The following is a 15,879-nucleotide window of genomic DNA, read 5'->3' on the forward strand; positions in this document are numbered from 1 at the left end:
ACACGCACTCATCACTGTTCAATGAAGCCCAGTCTGCTTGCTAACTCAAAATGTCACTGCTCACAATTAACACGACTGGTTTCTGTGAGTTTCTGTAAAATTACAGCAGGAGGGGAGGGAGAGGTTAGTTTCATCGGGGGTCCAACTGTCTTTTCTGCCAGTGCTGTGGGGTTTTAAATGAAAGTGACATTTACGAGTTCCAACCAGCCCAACTCTGCAGCCAGAAATCAATCTCTCAGCATTCAAACACACTGGAGGTCTTCTCCCTCTCTGTTGCTCTACTTCTAACTCTCTCTTTCTCCCCCTCTCTGTTGCTCTACTTCTAACTCTCTCTTTCTCCCTCTCTGTTGCTCTACGTCTAACTCTCTCTTTCTCCCTCTCTGTTGCTCTACTTCTAACTCTCTCTTTCTCCCCCTCTTCTTCTTCTCCCTCTCTGTTGCTCTACTTCTAACTCTCTCTTTCTCCCTCTGTTGCTCTACTTCTAACTCTCTCTTTCTCCCTCTCTGTTGCTCTACTTCTAACTCTCTTTCTCCCCCTCTTCTTCTTCTCCCTCTCTGTTGCTCTACTTTTAACTCTCTCTTTCTCCCTCTCTGTTGCTCTACTTCTAACTCTCTCTTTCTCCCCCTCTCTTCTTCTCCCTCTCTGTTGCTCTACTTCTAACTCTCTTTCTCCCCCTCTCTTCTTCTCCCTCTCTGTTGCTCTACTTCTAACTCTCTTTCTCCCCCTCTCTTCTTCTCCCTCTCTGTTGCTCTACTTCTAACTCTTTCTCCCCCTCTCTTCTTCTCACTCTCTGATTAGCAGGTATTTTTCCCTCTATCAGTTTACTAGGTTCTTCCAGAGCCAGACCCTATATCAGTTTACTAGGTTCTTCCAGACTCTATATCAGTTTACTAGGTTCTTCCAGACCCTATATCAGTTTACTAGGTTCTTCCAGACCCTATATCAGTTTACTAGGTTCTTCCAGAGCCAGACCCTATTTCAGTTTACTAGGTTCTTCCAGAGCCAGATTCTATATCAGTTTACTAGGCTCTTCCAGACCTTATATCAGTTTACTAGGTTCTTCCAGACCCTATATCAGTTTACTAGGTTCTTCCAGACCTTATATCAGTTTACTAGGTTCTTCCAGACCCTATATCAGTTTACTAGGTTCTTCCAGACCCTATATCAGTTTACTAGGTTCTTGCAGACCCTATATCAGTTTACTGGGCTCTTCCAGACCTTATATCAGTTTACTAGGCTCTTCCAGAGCCAGACTCTATATCAGTTTACTAGTTTAATTATTATTTATTTTTTTACCTTTATTGAACTAGGCAAGTCAGTTAAGAACACATTCTTATTTTCAATGACGGCCTAGGAACAGTGGGTTAACTGCCTGTTCAGGGGCAGAACGACAGATTTGTACCTTGTCAGCTCGGGGATTTGAACTTACAACCTTTCGGTTACTAGCCCAACTCTCTAACCACTAGGCTAACCCTATCAGTTTACTAGGTTCTTCCAGACCCTATATCAGTTTACTAGGTTCTTCCAGACTCTATATCAGTTTACTAGGTTCTTCCAGACTCTATATCAGTTTATTAGGTTCTTCCAGACTCTATATCAGTTTACTAGGTTCTTCCAGACTCTATATCAGTTTACTAGGTTCTTCCAGACTCTATATCAGTTTACTAGGTTCTTCCAGACTCTATATCAGTTTACTAGGTTCTTCCAGACTCTATATCAGTTTACTAGGTTCTTCCAGACTCTATATCAGTTTACTAGGTTCTTCCAGACTCTATATCAGTTTACTAGGTTCTTCCAGACTCTATATCAGTTTACTAGGTTCTTCCAGACCCTATATCAGTTTACTAGGTTCTTCCAGACTCTATATCAGTTTACTAGGTTCTTCCAGAGCCAGACTCTATATCAGTTTACTAGGTTCTTCCAGACCCTATATCAGTTTACTAGGTTCTTCCAGACCCTATATCAGTTTACTAGGTTCTTCCAGACTCTATATCAGTTTACTAGGTTCTTCCAGACTCTATATCAGTTTACTAGGTTCTTCCAGACTCTATATCAGTTTACTAGGTTCTTCCAGACCCTATATCAGTTTACTAGGTTCTTCCAGACTCTATATCAGTTTACTAGGTTCTTCCAGAGCCAGACTCTATATCAGTTTACTAGGTTCTTCCAGACTCTATATCAGTTTACTAGGTTCTTCCAGACTCTATATCAGTTTACTAGGTTCTTCCAGACTCTATATCAGTTTACTAGGTTCTTCCAGACTCTATATCAGTTTACTAGGTTCTTCCAGACTCTATATCAGTTTACTAGGTTCTTCCAGACTCTATATCAGTTTACTAGGTTCTTCCAGACCCTATATCAGTTTACTAGGTTCTTCCAGACTCTATATCAGTTTACTAGGTTCTTCCAGAGCCAGACTCTATATCAGTTTACTAGGTTCTTCCAGACTCTATATCAGTTTACTAGGTTCTTCCAGACTCTATATCAGTTTACTAGGTTCTTCCAGACTCTATATCAGTTTACTAGGTCCTTCCAGACCCTATATCAGTTTACTAGGTTCTTCCAGACTCTATATCAGTTTACTAGGTTCTTCCAGACCCTATATCAGTTTACTAGGTTCTTCCAGACTCTATATCAGTTTACTAGGTTCTTCCAGACTCTATATCAGTTTACTAGGTTCTTCCAGACTCTATATCAGTTTACTAGGTTCTTCCAGACTCTATATCAGTTTACTCAACAATCCCTCTTTATTACGCTATCAATATTTTCACACACAATTCTGTCTTTCCATTCCCTTATGATCCTGTCCTTGGCCCAGCTCTGACCGGAGCATCACAGATGGCACACCATGAACGCCAAAACCCAGGGCACTGCCCCCACAATGTGACACACACACACAGAGCAGCATGACACGGCAGGAAACTGCAGGGAAAGTTAGTATGCATCAGCGCTTTACCCACACACACACACAGCGCATGAGTGTGACTCTTCCTTACCCTCTGTGCTGAGGCCAGGGCTGGAGGTGAAACTGGCCACATCTACGATCTTCACTGCAAACTGCTGCCCTGTGTCCCTGTTGATACAGCGCCTCACCACACTGAAGGGACCCCTGGAAGACAGAAAACACAGTGGGCTAGTCACGTTTCTCACAGACACACGCACACACACACACCAGTGCCTTGGGAATAGGGGGAAGGGGTCGATTTGGAATTCATTCTTGGATATATCTGGCACCTTTACATTCTCTCTGTTCTTCCCTGTAGGCCTTCAGTAATCACAGTGCAGTAACAATAACCCAACAGCCCTGGATATGATGGAGCCTAATGCTGGAGATGGAGCAGCTAGCGACGTAGCCTAGCCTCCTCTCCTCCGCCTGGGGAATTACACAGCAGTGGTGAGCACAGCTGTGAAGACGAAAATAAAAGCCCCATTACAGAGGCCTCGAGGCAGGGAGAACTAGCATTGCTGACAGGGGCCTTGGACCAGGGTGGTGGGTTGGGTTGAGGATATGATAAGGCAGGGAAGTGTACTGTGCAAGGATGTAAATCCCAAAGGGACTGTGGGGCACACACACAAAGGCACCCTCACAAGGGCACACACACACACAGACACACACAAAGAGTAGTAGAGGAAATAAACCTAGACCAAACACACATTTACACACACAAGTCCCCATTGCACAGTGCTCAGCTGTTCCACTCAGTATAATCTTAAAGGCTGTGGCACTGATGCTGAAAGAGACGCGTGACTGAAAGGCATCTGTCAGCACACACACACACACACACACACACAGAAATAAGAGCAATCACTAAACAGCAATGCATAAAACTCAGTGGCAGAGATTTCAACTCCATCAAAACAGAGTTAAGGCTAATTCATAAAAGTGTCCAATACAATAGGCCTACAATTCAAAATCCTATAAATACTAACCAATAGGTAGGGGGTTACAGCCACCATGTGTGGGCCTCTCCTACTATAATGATTAACCCAGCTATCTGCCTCTGGGTGGGGGGGGGGGTGGAGGCTCTGTGAAGACTGACCCATAAACCCCCACTACAGCAGGGTTGAAAGACAGCCCTGGCTGACAGACGTTTATCTCCTTAAGACAAAGGCGCAAGCCGAAAAAACAACCACTGGTTCACCTCCACTATAGCTCCTCCCTACGGTGTAACACTGGTTCACCTCCACTATAGCTCCTCCCTACAGTGTAACACTGGTTCCCTTCCCCCATAGCTCCTCCCTACAGTGTAATGCTGGTTCCCTTCCCCCCAAGCTCCTCCCTACGGTGTAACACTGGTTCCCTTCCCCCCAAGCTCCTCCCTATGGTGTAACACTGGTTTCCTTGCCCCCTAGCTCCTCCCTACGGTGTAACACTGGTTCCCTTCCCCCCTAGTTCCTCCCTACGGTGTAACACTGGTTTCCTTCCCCCATAGCTCCTCCCTACGGTGTAACACTGGTTCCCTTCCACCCTAGTTCCTCCCTACGGTGTAATACTGGTTTCCTTCCCCCCTAGCTCCTCCCTACGGTGTAACACTGGTTTCCTTCCCCCCTAGCTCCTCCCTACGGTGTAACACTGGTTTCCTTCCCCCCTAGCTCCTCCCTACGGTGTAACACTGGTTCCACTCCACCCTAGTTCCTCCCTACGGTGTAACACTGGTTTCCTTGCCCCCTAGTTCCTCCTTACGGTGTAACACTGGTTTCCTGCCGCCCTAGTTCCTCCCTACGGTGTAACACTGGTTCCCTTCCCCCCTAGCTCCTCCCTACGGTGTAACACTGTTTCCCTTCCCCCCTAGTTCCTCCCTACGGTGTAACACTGGTTTCCATCCCCCCTAGTTCCTCCCTACGGTGTAACACTGGGTTCCTTCCCCCCTAGTTCCTCCCTGCGGTGTAATACTGGTTCCCTTCCCCCATAGCTCCTCCCTACGGTGTAACACTGGTTTCCTTCCCCCCTAGCTCCTCCCTACGGTGTAACACTGGTTCCACTCCACTCTAGTTCCTCCCTACGGTGTAACACTGGTTTCCATCCCCCCTAGTTCCTCCCTACAGTGTAACACTGGTTTCCATCCCCCCTAGTTCCTCCCTACAGTGTAACACTGGTTTCCATCCCCCCTAGTTCCTCCCTACGGTGTAACACTGGTTTCCTTCCACCCTAGTCCTCCCTACGGTGTAACACTGGTTTCCTTCCACCCTAGTCCTCCCTACGGTGTAACACTGGTTTCCTTCCCCCCTAGCTCCTCCTTACAGTGTAACACTGGTTTCCTTCCCCCCAGATGTCCTCCCTACGGTGTAACACTGGTTTCCTTCCACCCTAGTCCTCCCTACAGTGTAACACTGTTTTCCTTCCCCCCTAGCTCCTCCCTACGGTGTAACACTGGTTCCCTTCCACCCTAAGCCCTCCTATGGTGTATGCAGACTGAAGGGCTAGGGTAGTTGTAAGCAATAAGATGTGGGCTACACCTAGCCTTCATATGGGTTTTGATTTCATTCTACCATAGAGTTAACACCTAGGTCTGCAAACACTGGAGTGGTATGGAAGAGGCCAGGGATGGGTGTAGGATTGGACTGGACTAGTATTGCCCAGCCTAAATGTCAATAAAACTCCCATTACCTCCATGACACTGTGAAGAGCCGAAAGCCAGGTGAACTCAGTTGGGTTTGAGGTCAATTTCATAAGCTCAAGAATTCAAATATCCTCACAGAAGATGATAGACTAGCTGCCCACTTTGAATTTGTGAATCAAATTGCAATTTATCTCCCTAGTTGTCAAATGTAGACTGAGTGAGTTCCAATGGAATTGACCCCGTTAAACCCCCCACTCCTGGAAGGCGCCAAGGCAAGCGATTACACGCAGGAGTGTCATTCCACGGGGAAGGACTGTGAGAAAGGAGAGAGAGGGTAGGCACGCTTTGATGACATAGGCACAGCTGTGCTCGAGACATGGGCCCCCTCCCACGTTCAGCACTGCCCTGCAGTGTTAGTATTACCCGTTAGCACCTGCCACCTTCTCACATGACCTCGGATGGGAACTAGAATTCCATTAGAGAAACGAGAGAGAATGGGAGAGATAGAAGGAACTGAGGTAGCCGAAGAAAGCCAAGAGTCGAGACGGGTCGTGAGTAGGAACGTTTAAACAAAATGTGGATCCTTAACGTTTAAAAAAAAAAAATCCCTAAACGGAAAAACAATATGTTTTATTACCCACCAAATTATAATCGCGGTGCAGTTGGCTCGCCTACTCTTTCCTCTTCGCTAATGGTGCGAGTTCCCTCTTCGGTCTGTTGCATGTAGAATATCCTAGCCTATTCATTGTGGATAGGCCCTGCTTTACAAGAAATCGCAAAATACAGTGCGAGTGTTTGTTCTCTCAAGTACGGCAACTAATCAGTCTTGTTTTCTTTCTACTAAATGCCTCAGTAAATGTCACGGTATTTAACAAACCTTAAAGTACTTTATTTAGGAGTGATCTGTTCGCAGGCAGTAGGTAGGCAGTTTGATATTATTTGATTGACAGTTCTGGTGGCCTAGTGATAGATGTTAGCCCCCATTCAGACGCACAGATCCTTTACAAATACAATTCCCGTTCAGTGGCGCTTCGAAATCAACTCCAGAGAAGGTTTCGTGTCGGTATTTAAAAAGCTGTAGTGTACCCTTACATACAAACATGCCGTAGCCGAGGCGCTTTCAATGGTATATTACTGCGGTAGATTTAACGTCATTGCCCGGCACTAGCGGGCAGAATTCGGACCATTATTCTGCATTGTGAAATTTGTATGATTAAAAAATAAAAAAAAATGTTTAAATGGCAGTTTAACCCTTAAGCACAATTGACAGTTTGTCACAGTCCTAGTGAGTAGTAAGGAAACGTTGCCTTCCATTGAGGTAGGCTAAGAATGTGACTCATACTTAACTATTTCGTGTCAGAGTCCGATTACAGTCCAATGATGGTGTTTAAAACAACGAGGCAGAGTTCATTTCACTCGTCCCCGGATGCCAAAACTGTGTACACACTAATTGCACCGAAAAGCTTCTAAAATGCCAAGTGTCTGTTGAGGTAGGAAAGTGGAAGAAATCACACAGCCCTAAATATTTGCTTGGTTTAATTTACTGGTTACTTGAAGAGTACAACCTTTTGAATATTAATAGAGGGCAATTAGGATTCATCCTGCTGTACCGGAGTGCATCTGAAATTCACAGGCCGAAATACCTCTAGGACATTAAGCCAGTCTCAGTGCAGAGATTTCCACTTCTCTCCCAGACTCCAGTAGGGTAGGGGGCCTGAGGAGGAACGTGGGACCCCCAAACACTCATGTAGTCAGAGCTGAACTACCAGTTAAATGCACCCAACCATCGTGCTTCTTTAACTTACACCATCCCTTTCAGAATACGATTGTGTTATGCAAAAGGGGAAAGTATGTAGGTAGGAAAGGAGGAGTAACGAAGGAAAGAAGAAAGCAGGTGAGAGTACATAGGGATGTAAAGAGAGAGAGGAGGAAGGAAGGAAGGAAGAAATTAGGATGAAATAAACAAAAATGGGGCACTTTTTGGAAAATAACCAGAGTCTGACACTAGAGGCCCAGGAGCCCTTAAACAAGCAGAGACCAAATTCAATATCACCTCCGAGTCCCCTGTTCTCAAAGCAGTCAACAAACCCATCTGTAAGAATAAATCAGCCAGGCCAAACTCCCCAGAGTCCACACTCTGTGAGGAGCTGACCACACACTTCCTGAGAAATAGTGAGGACAAGAAACAAGGAGAGAAGAGAAAGTTAGATGGAATGTAGAATTCTGAGAAGCACCTCGGGAGGTGTGGGCAGACGGAGATTCTTGCCAGCATGACTAGAGTCAGTTACATCATCTCATCATAATGGCTGAGGTGGAGGCTGGAGGGAGGGAGAACAGATCGTAGACCTGTAGATGAGGGTGTCTGAATGACTGGGCCCAAGACACATGCACAGTACGGGAAAGACGGTGAAGGGTTTGTTATGTTTGTTCAGGGATAGCTTAGCCTTCGTATGTTCTATCAGTGTTATGGTTGCCCGGAACCCATTAGAGGCTATAAAACAAGCACAAATGGTAGTTAGCCTAACGTGTAGCAAGTGCGTGTATTGTACGTAGAGCTACGAATGAATTAAGAAAAACTGCAAACAAATCATTTTAAAAAATGCTTACATTTAATGAGCTCAATGCGATCAAAAGCATTAAAACGTAGGCTAGGAGTTGATGTTTAATTAGCTGAGCCAACGCGAGTCAGAGTACTGATCACTCCACCAGTTCCCAGCCATTCTGACAATATTCCAATCCTTCCTGGCTCTAATGAGTACCCCAGAGCCAGAATGAAGAGCCGCGTGTGATTCCAGTTGCACTTGTCTGCATTACTATTCCCATGCAGAGAATCATTATGAGCAGAGACGGCTCAAATTACCCACGCCTCGCCCATCCCCTTCAATTGGAGCTTAAATGCCCGGCCTGAGCACGTCACTGTGTTTACTGAAATGTAACACACACAATGGGCTAATAAGTAGGATTGCATAACCTGTTTGCATGAGCTTTACTTCCCTCAGATAAGGATGCAGTGGAGAGTAAGGCCTTGTGCCATCCTTAGTTAGAATAATGTCTGAATAGGCAATGGGCCTTAGTTCACTGCTCATGTACAGGGTCTCGCCTTGACTACTGTGCTTTGTTGAATCTGTTTATTCTGATTGTGCATTTGTTTTTACCAAAATGATTCAAACTAAATTGGACGAAAACATTTTAAAAAGGTTTGCTTCCAAAAGCCCCAGTAGGCTTCTACCAATGGTACTGCAGTAGACATATAGCTTAGCAATAGGTCTGAGTTACTCGTAATGTCTACCAATACTCTCAACAGGGTGTCGCTCCACATCTCCTTTTTACTTTCTTAAAGGAGGAGAGGAGAGCCTGGTACTAGCTGGCTGTCAGCCAACTGTGTATGGATCCGGAGGAACTTGATTCCTACAGAGCCAGGGGGGGAAGAGGGGGAAGGGTTCCATTCTGGTCGATTCAGAATGTTCTAGATAGTGAGACTGAACACCCCATTCAGCTAAGCGTACAGTAAGCTACACCTCAGAGAACAATTAACTTAGTGTAGTAGTCAACTAGCAGGGTGCAGGTCATCCTCAGAGCTTGACCCTACTGGCAATCCTCCCCACCCACCCAGTCACCTCCCATATATTGGCCATACATCACAAACCCCCGAAGTGACTTATTGCTATTATAAACTGCTTACCAACGTAATTATAGCAGTAAAACGAAATGTTTTGTCATACCCGTGGTATACGGTCTGATATACCACAGCTTTCAGCCAATCAGCATTCAGGGCTCGAACAACCCAGTTTCTTAAACGAGATTAGGTAAAAATAACAGAGAGATTAAAACACTCCTCCAGCTCAGGAACTGAGCCGAAACAAAGGCTCAGTTGTCCCAAAGGCCTTCTGCCAACCCCAAACCTCCACTGTCTGCCAACCCCAAACCTCCACTGTCTGCCAACCCCAAACCTCCACTGTCTGCCAACCCCAAACCTCCACTGTCTGCCAACCCCCAAACCTCCACTGTCTGCCAACCCCCACTGTCTGCCAACCCCCAAACCTTCACTGTCTGCCAACCCCAAACCTCCACTGGTCTGCCAACCCCAAACCTCCACTGGTCTGCCAACCTTAGACAAATTATAGCAGAGGTGTTTGGATGTGTGCGTGTACTTGCCCGAAACTATTCCCTCATCAGCTAACACGAACACCTGCATATGTCGCTGGTTGACATGTCTATTTACACTATACCAGCCGCTGTTGGTAGCATGTCACACCTACTTTGGGAAGTGTCACCACAACATTTCAATCATTCACAGATCTACAGTGTCAGTCAAATGTCTCTCTCTCTCGTCAAACAAAATGTCTTGTTATAGCTCACAAACCTCCTCAGAGGGCTACAGGCCACGTGTGAAGTGAGTATTACATTGACAGTTATTTTTAAGGCTACAGCTCTCGTAAAAACCCATCTAGACTATATTAGTTACTTATGGAAATGATTCTCAGAGCCATGCATGGAAGCATAGGCAACACTAGTAGAAGCGAAACAGAAAAAAATACTGGCTGTAAAATCGCATCCTACTAAGCGACAAACATTTGTTGCCGTGTCAACGTCGCTTCAGACGTCCCTGACAATACAGACCCTTGAGCCGCGATAACAGCACGTCTTCAGTTCATTAAACACCCCATGAACTACCAAGGGAACGAAAACATCTGAACCAATGTGAACCAAAGGGAGCATGGGATAGCAGGAGAGGACTTCTTCTAAGCCTCTGTTCGTTGGTTCCCTAGCTCTTCTTGACAGTGAGTGTGGTTTACAAAAATTGGAGGACAGCCCTGGAGTCCGCTGACATTAGTTATATATCCAGCCTCGGGGCAATCCTATTTCGAACCCTCTATTGTCTCCAATGATCTTCCTCAGCATCCCCTCCCTTCATCCTGGGCTGAGGAAAATGATCCCCAGCTTTCTGCAGGAGAGGCTGGCAGAGTTCTCTACCTAAAAGACACTGGCTGGTACTCAGTGCTTTTGTCTGACAATCGCTTCACTGTAAGAAACTAGGCTGTGTCGCTGGTGGAGAGGATTGATTTAGAATCGTGCTTTTTGTTAGACTTTTTTTCACAAGTCTGGGATATAAATCAAGTTTATTGAAAAAGATTTGCTTCACTAAACAGAACCTGGTGATGTACAGTGTAGCTGTTTTGGTAGTGTAGCTGTTTTGGTGAAAGACGGAAAGGAAAGATGAAAGGAGGAACAAATGACTTTGGGAAGGGGAAGGTAGGAGGCCATGAAGCCCTTTCTGATCATGGTGATAACATAGTCATGGTGTAGGCTCCTCTGACTAGAGGCCCTCTCTGCGTTACTGCACCAAGGTAGGCCCTGGGCGGCTACTTATTTACCAGCTGTCCCGAGACCAGTAGTCACCCATCACATGACGTCTAACACCAGGACTGGGTAAAGTAGACCAGATCCTAGATCCGTCACTGAATGAGGAGGTAACCGAAGCAGAGAGCTCCCCAAACAAAGAGTAGAGCCTGAGGGGCTGAAGAGCAATCAGCATGTGTCTCAGCCTGGACCCTAATGGACCCACGGGTCTCGATTGAGCATAGAGGGGGAGGGGAGCTTGGCCAGCTCCAAGACCACAGCAGCCTGCCTGCCCAGTCTTCATATGAAGGGGTGTGATCATCAGCCACAACAATAGAAATCCGGGGTAAAGGGGGTATAGGTTGGAGTGGGTGGTAGTTTCAATACATTTAAATCTGGGTTTCCAGACTAATCTGTGAAAATGACATTGTTGTAAGCTATGTGAGGGCAAACGAGGTCTGCACCAAATAGAAGAGGCCCTCCTCAATCAACAACCTCCTTCTTCCTGCACTAATAATGCATGTCAGGACTTATGTGCTTTACAAATCAATGTTTATAGTGTGAAACAGATAGAAATCTGAACTGCTTCTAGGCCTATCAATTATCTCAGTGTTGGAACTGGGAATGCTTTAAACATTTGTTCACTTATTCTGGAAACCTGATAACTGGGTTTTACTGAATCGGCCTAAACCCAGAGTTGCTACTTTAGATTTTAGACTAATTGTCAATCCAGGGTAAAATTAGGTTGCCTCCTAAATCTCTTTGTAAGACAAATCTGGGCTAAATAGATCAGGGATAAACATGATCATTAACTGCGTGTGCAATGCTTGCGTGTGCAATGCTTAAAAGTCCATCAACAATAGGATTGGCCACCTCTGGTTGGTGGGGATGAATAGACTGGTCTGCGATTGACAGGGCAGGAACAATGACTAGCAGTGCATGATGATATCAGAACACCGGTGCAGCCATAGAACACAGCAGTCTACCCAAAACACCGAATGTGACTGTTCTGGTGAAGAAGTGCCATCCTCCCCGGGAGCCTATGCTCCTTCTCTTAAAGTAGGATCAAGAAGTAGTGTGTGACGTCATCACAATGACAATCTGCAGCCTGTGTCTTGTCTCAAATGGCCATGATACTAAATGATTGACTATAATTACCCTGCATCTGAATCTGAGAGAAGAGTGTAGTGGTGTTGACAGTAGTACTTGTGGAGATCGTTATAGACCTAGTTGTAGTAGCCAAACACGTTTACATTTCAACCCAAAACTATGAATGGCCCAGCTTTTAAAACGTATTTTAACGTGTTCCAAACCAAATGAGTCACTATGCCTATGTGTAGTAAAATAATATGACCTATCTGGTGTATATTGTCATATACACCAGACAGGTGCCATGAAATGTGTTGTTTTACAGGGTCAGCCATAATAGTACAACACCCCTGGAGCAAATTAGGGTTAAGTGCCTTGCTCAAGGGCACATTGTCAGATTTCCCACCTTGTCGGCTCGGGTATTGGAAGGAACCAGTGACCTTTTCGTTACTGGCACAACGCTCTAGCCGCTAGGCTACCTGTCGCCCAGTACCGCCTCGTCAAAATAATGTCTATCTGACAAAGCTGAATGGATGCACAAAACATGAATGAAAATGATCTAGATTGGGAAATGTTTTGAATATATGTGAGCCAATGAACTTCTGTTTTGAACAGATATATTCTCTCCTGCCATGTTAAATGAAGATATCCTGTCCAGCTAAAACAATGCCCTCGGCTCTTGAACTAAACAGGGGCTTCACCATACATTATTGGGCCTCACCCAATCAAACTAACAAGTCAGTAGGCCTAACTGGTTTCCCATATATTGAACAGTTTATGCAATCGTGTTATATGCTTATTGAATTAGCTACTGTGGAAGTGATTTTACATAGGCCTGACAATAGATGGGTAGTGTGAGGTTTTGTATGACCAACTCACCTACAAGTAGGCCAAGGAAAACAGCTGTCATGATGGTGGTGGCAATTAATATTTGTAAGGCAATTGCTTCCATACAGAAAAAAACAGGCAGGCAGACACGCAATACAATGCACTCAATGCAAACAAGAGGTTTAATTTATTATCATTGTTCAGTTCATAAACATATGCTGACACTTACTTCCCAATCACCTCGCACAGCTCGTAGACATCCTCGAAAAGCACGTCGTCGTCCGCCATGGTCCAAAGCAAACGGGGATGCTACCCCCGTGAAAATCGCCCCACACGGTATTATTTGTAGAGAAGCCAATGGCCTCAAGTGTACAGCTCTGACTGATCCTCGTTGGGGGAGAGGGGGAACTGCCACGGAATACCCCAGCAATGGTCGAATAATTCTAGTTTCCTAAATTAATTTCCCAAATGGAAAACCGATGGAGAGGTAATGTTAGCCCGCTAGCTAGAGCGCCAAGCTACATGCGCTGGGTTAAGCTCGACCGTTTTTGACACTCCTCGGCCCCACCTTCTCCTTCTCTCCCGGCTGGTTAATCCCACGACCAGAGCCGAGGACGCGGGATTTATCACCCGTTTGCACAAAACACACCGCTTTGCATGCCCCGAGATTGTATTGTCGGTTAATGCCTACCAGATGCCTCTTCTTGGTCGATGCATCCGATGATGCCTCTGCCCGAGTAGGCAGCTTGCTCCCCCGCAAGCTAGCTGGCTAACTATAAAATGGTTGGCTATCTCCTAGCAATCTGGATTTATTTTACCGTTTGAAATAGCTTGCTAGCGCCGTTATCGCGCTGAGCACACCCAACGTATCACATATGTCTTGGAATATTACCGCACATGCAAAACAAGGTTGCAGCTACCTGATTTTAAATCAAAGACCTTCATGCTTATCTCGTAAAATGTGCATCCATGTATATTTCGTTGGTATGTTGAAAATAAAATTATATTATTTCGTATTCCAGTCTCCTCCGAGCACCGTTACTCCAATTTTTACGCTGTCTGGGATGCTGCTTCTCCGGTTCCAGAAATGGAAGACTCCTCCCTCTCTAGGATATGATACTGGTGTGTGGAGAGCCATAATGGCTTCGTAGGCGCGCTCAGACTCTTCGCTAATTCCAATGCCACTTGAGCCAACATGACGTTCAGGGCGCCACCCTCCAAGTCCCCCAAGGCGCAGTTTCCTAATCGGTTTCACACTCCCCATTCCACCAATCCACGGTCGCATTCAATGCACCGCGCACACGCGTTGACACCATCAAAAGCCCATCACCTTACGTCAGCGTTTCCACAATCCTTTCACTGTCCTCTCAATAATATTTATCGTGTATTGTGTATTAATTATTAGTTTCCATCTGATACAGATTTGTCCAATATTGCACGTCTATAAATAAGGGTATCAAAAAAGGACCAGCATCCATAGCAGCATTGGAAACACAGGAGTTGACTATTGGAAATATATGTTTTTTTTTTAATGTTGTAAGCCCTTGTTGCCATGCATTAAAAAAGCAAGTACAACCAGATTCCTGCAAGTGATGGCCTCACATTGGCTGGACATTATTTTGCTCTGCCTCAACATAAATGGGCCTATGCATTCTACACTCGGGCAGGAGATGAGATTTGAAGTGATGTCTGTTGTTCAGGTGTGCATCCAGATATACTTTCTAATAATAGGTGATAAGAGACCTGTTAGGCATAGTCATGTCACAGCCACATCTTGGATCTGTCACATTCGCCTCTCTGCTAAACGTAGCCAGCAGCCTAGTGCTTACAGGGAGGGGCTGGTTCTGTCTGTGGAGTTGCATCAGATGCTGTCTGATAAGAATGAAACAAAATTGCTAACTTGTTGTTATAAACGTGTATATAAAATGTATGTATATGTAGCAGAAAAGCTGTAAGAAGATATGTGTCCTCCGAAGAGGGGATGGGTTAATAAAACATTAAAATAAGGTGCCTAGTGGTTCTTGTACAATTGAATCCCAAAGAAACAACCATGTAGCCTAAGTCATAGATTATTGCAATAGAACTACCATTCTACCACGTACCTTTTCAGTAAATAACCTGGTAATTCATTGGCTTATTGGCAGTGAATGCACTGCTTTACTTTTGACTGATCCCTGGGCCACATTGTTGACAGACTTGCGCCAATGCATTTGTATTATTCGGCCACAACGTCACAGGTGAGTGAGCCACTCTGGATTGGTTGACACTGCCCCCTTGAGGTGGTCATACAGAAAAAAAGAGATCTTATTAAATGACCAGAGGGGTTATGTCATAAACCCTAAAAGTTCCAGAATGGGTGAAAATGGCAGTCAGGGAGAAATCCAAACCAGTGTAATTGGATTTAATGTCTATCCTGATTTTATTTATGGAGGGAAATAAAAGTAAGGCACATGATATATCTGAAATTGTGTAATAGAATTATTGTCAACCTAAAATATAGTCATATAATTATACATTTTGGTCAGAGAGTTGGTCAAATTCATTATTTTACACAATATCTTACAACAGCACTGGCAAACCATGGTTGACCAACTCCCTGACCAAAATGGCTGACCTCACTGCCATCATAAGAAGGTTCATATCCATTCTAGTATTCTAATTCCTAATTATATGATACAGAACTCCAAATCTAGATGCAATGCAGGAATAATATGATAACATCCAAGACCCACTAGTCATAGGCTCTGTATTATACCCCAAATACATAAGAAATAAATGTACTTTGACACAGAATCTTCCTTCAGAAACAAAAATATATTTCAGTCTACCCAGGCAAGCATTATGATGACAATTTCACTCCAACTCAGGGAGAAATGGTCCCATTTGATCAATCATGAATAATTTGTGTGATAGGCCTAAAATGGTCTCTATCTATCAGTTGTTTAATAACCCATGCTTCGTATAAAAAGGCAGCTTCTCACTGTACTAATTACTATGAATTATTGTACTGTGAATAATGAACATTGCTATTCTAACATGCATTGACGTTTCATCTCTGACT

At 44.8% G+C, this 15,879-nt stretch overlaps 1 protein-coding gene across 20 annotated transcripts in view; it reads right to left on the reverse strand.

The window, feature by feature from the left end:
* LOC110495480 (peripheral plasma membrane protein CASK) overlaps positions 1–13,921 on the reverse strand; it is a 47,508-nt gene extending 33,587 nt beyond the window's left edge. For 7 of the 20 annotated variants that reach the window (XM_036951903.1, XM_036951898.1, XM_036951897.1 and 4 more), the window contains exons 1-2: positions 13,048–13,920; positions 2,997–3,109 (exon numbers count right to left, since the gene is read on the reverse strand). In XM_036951903.1, the coding sequence (XP_036807798.1) occupies positions 2,997–3,109; positions 13,048–13,106 (172 nt within the window). In that variant the 5' untranslated portion in view covers positions 13,107–13,920. Of the gene's footprint in view, positions 1–2,996; positions 3,110–13,047 lie in introns of all 20 variants that reach the window. The other 13 variants (XM_036951915.1, XM_036951913.1, XM_036951912.1 and 10 more) reach the window with 2 other exon arrangements.
* Positions 13,922–15,879: the final 1,958 nt, after the last annotated feature.

The sequence above is a fragment of the Oncorhynchus mykiss genome, chromosome 18 (assembly GCF_013265735.2).
Source record: "Oncorhynchus mykiss isolate Arlee chromosome 18, USDA_OmykA_1.1, whole genome shotgun sequence".
Lineage (NCBI taxonomy): Eukaryota > Metazoa > Chordata > Actinopteri > Salmoniformes > Salmonidae > Oncorhynchus > Oncorhynchus mykiss.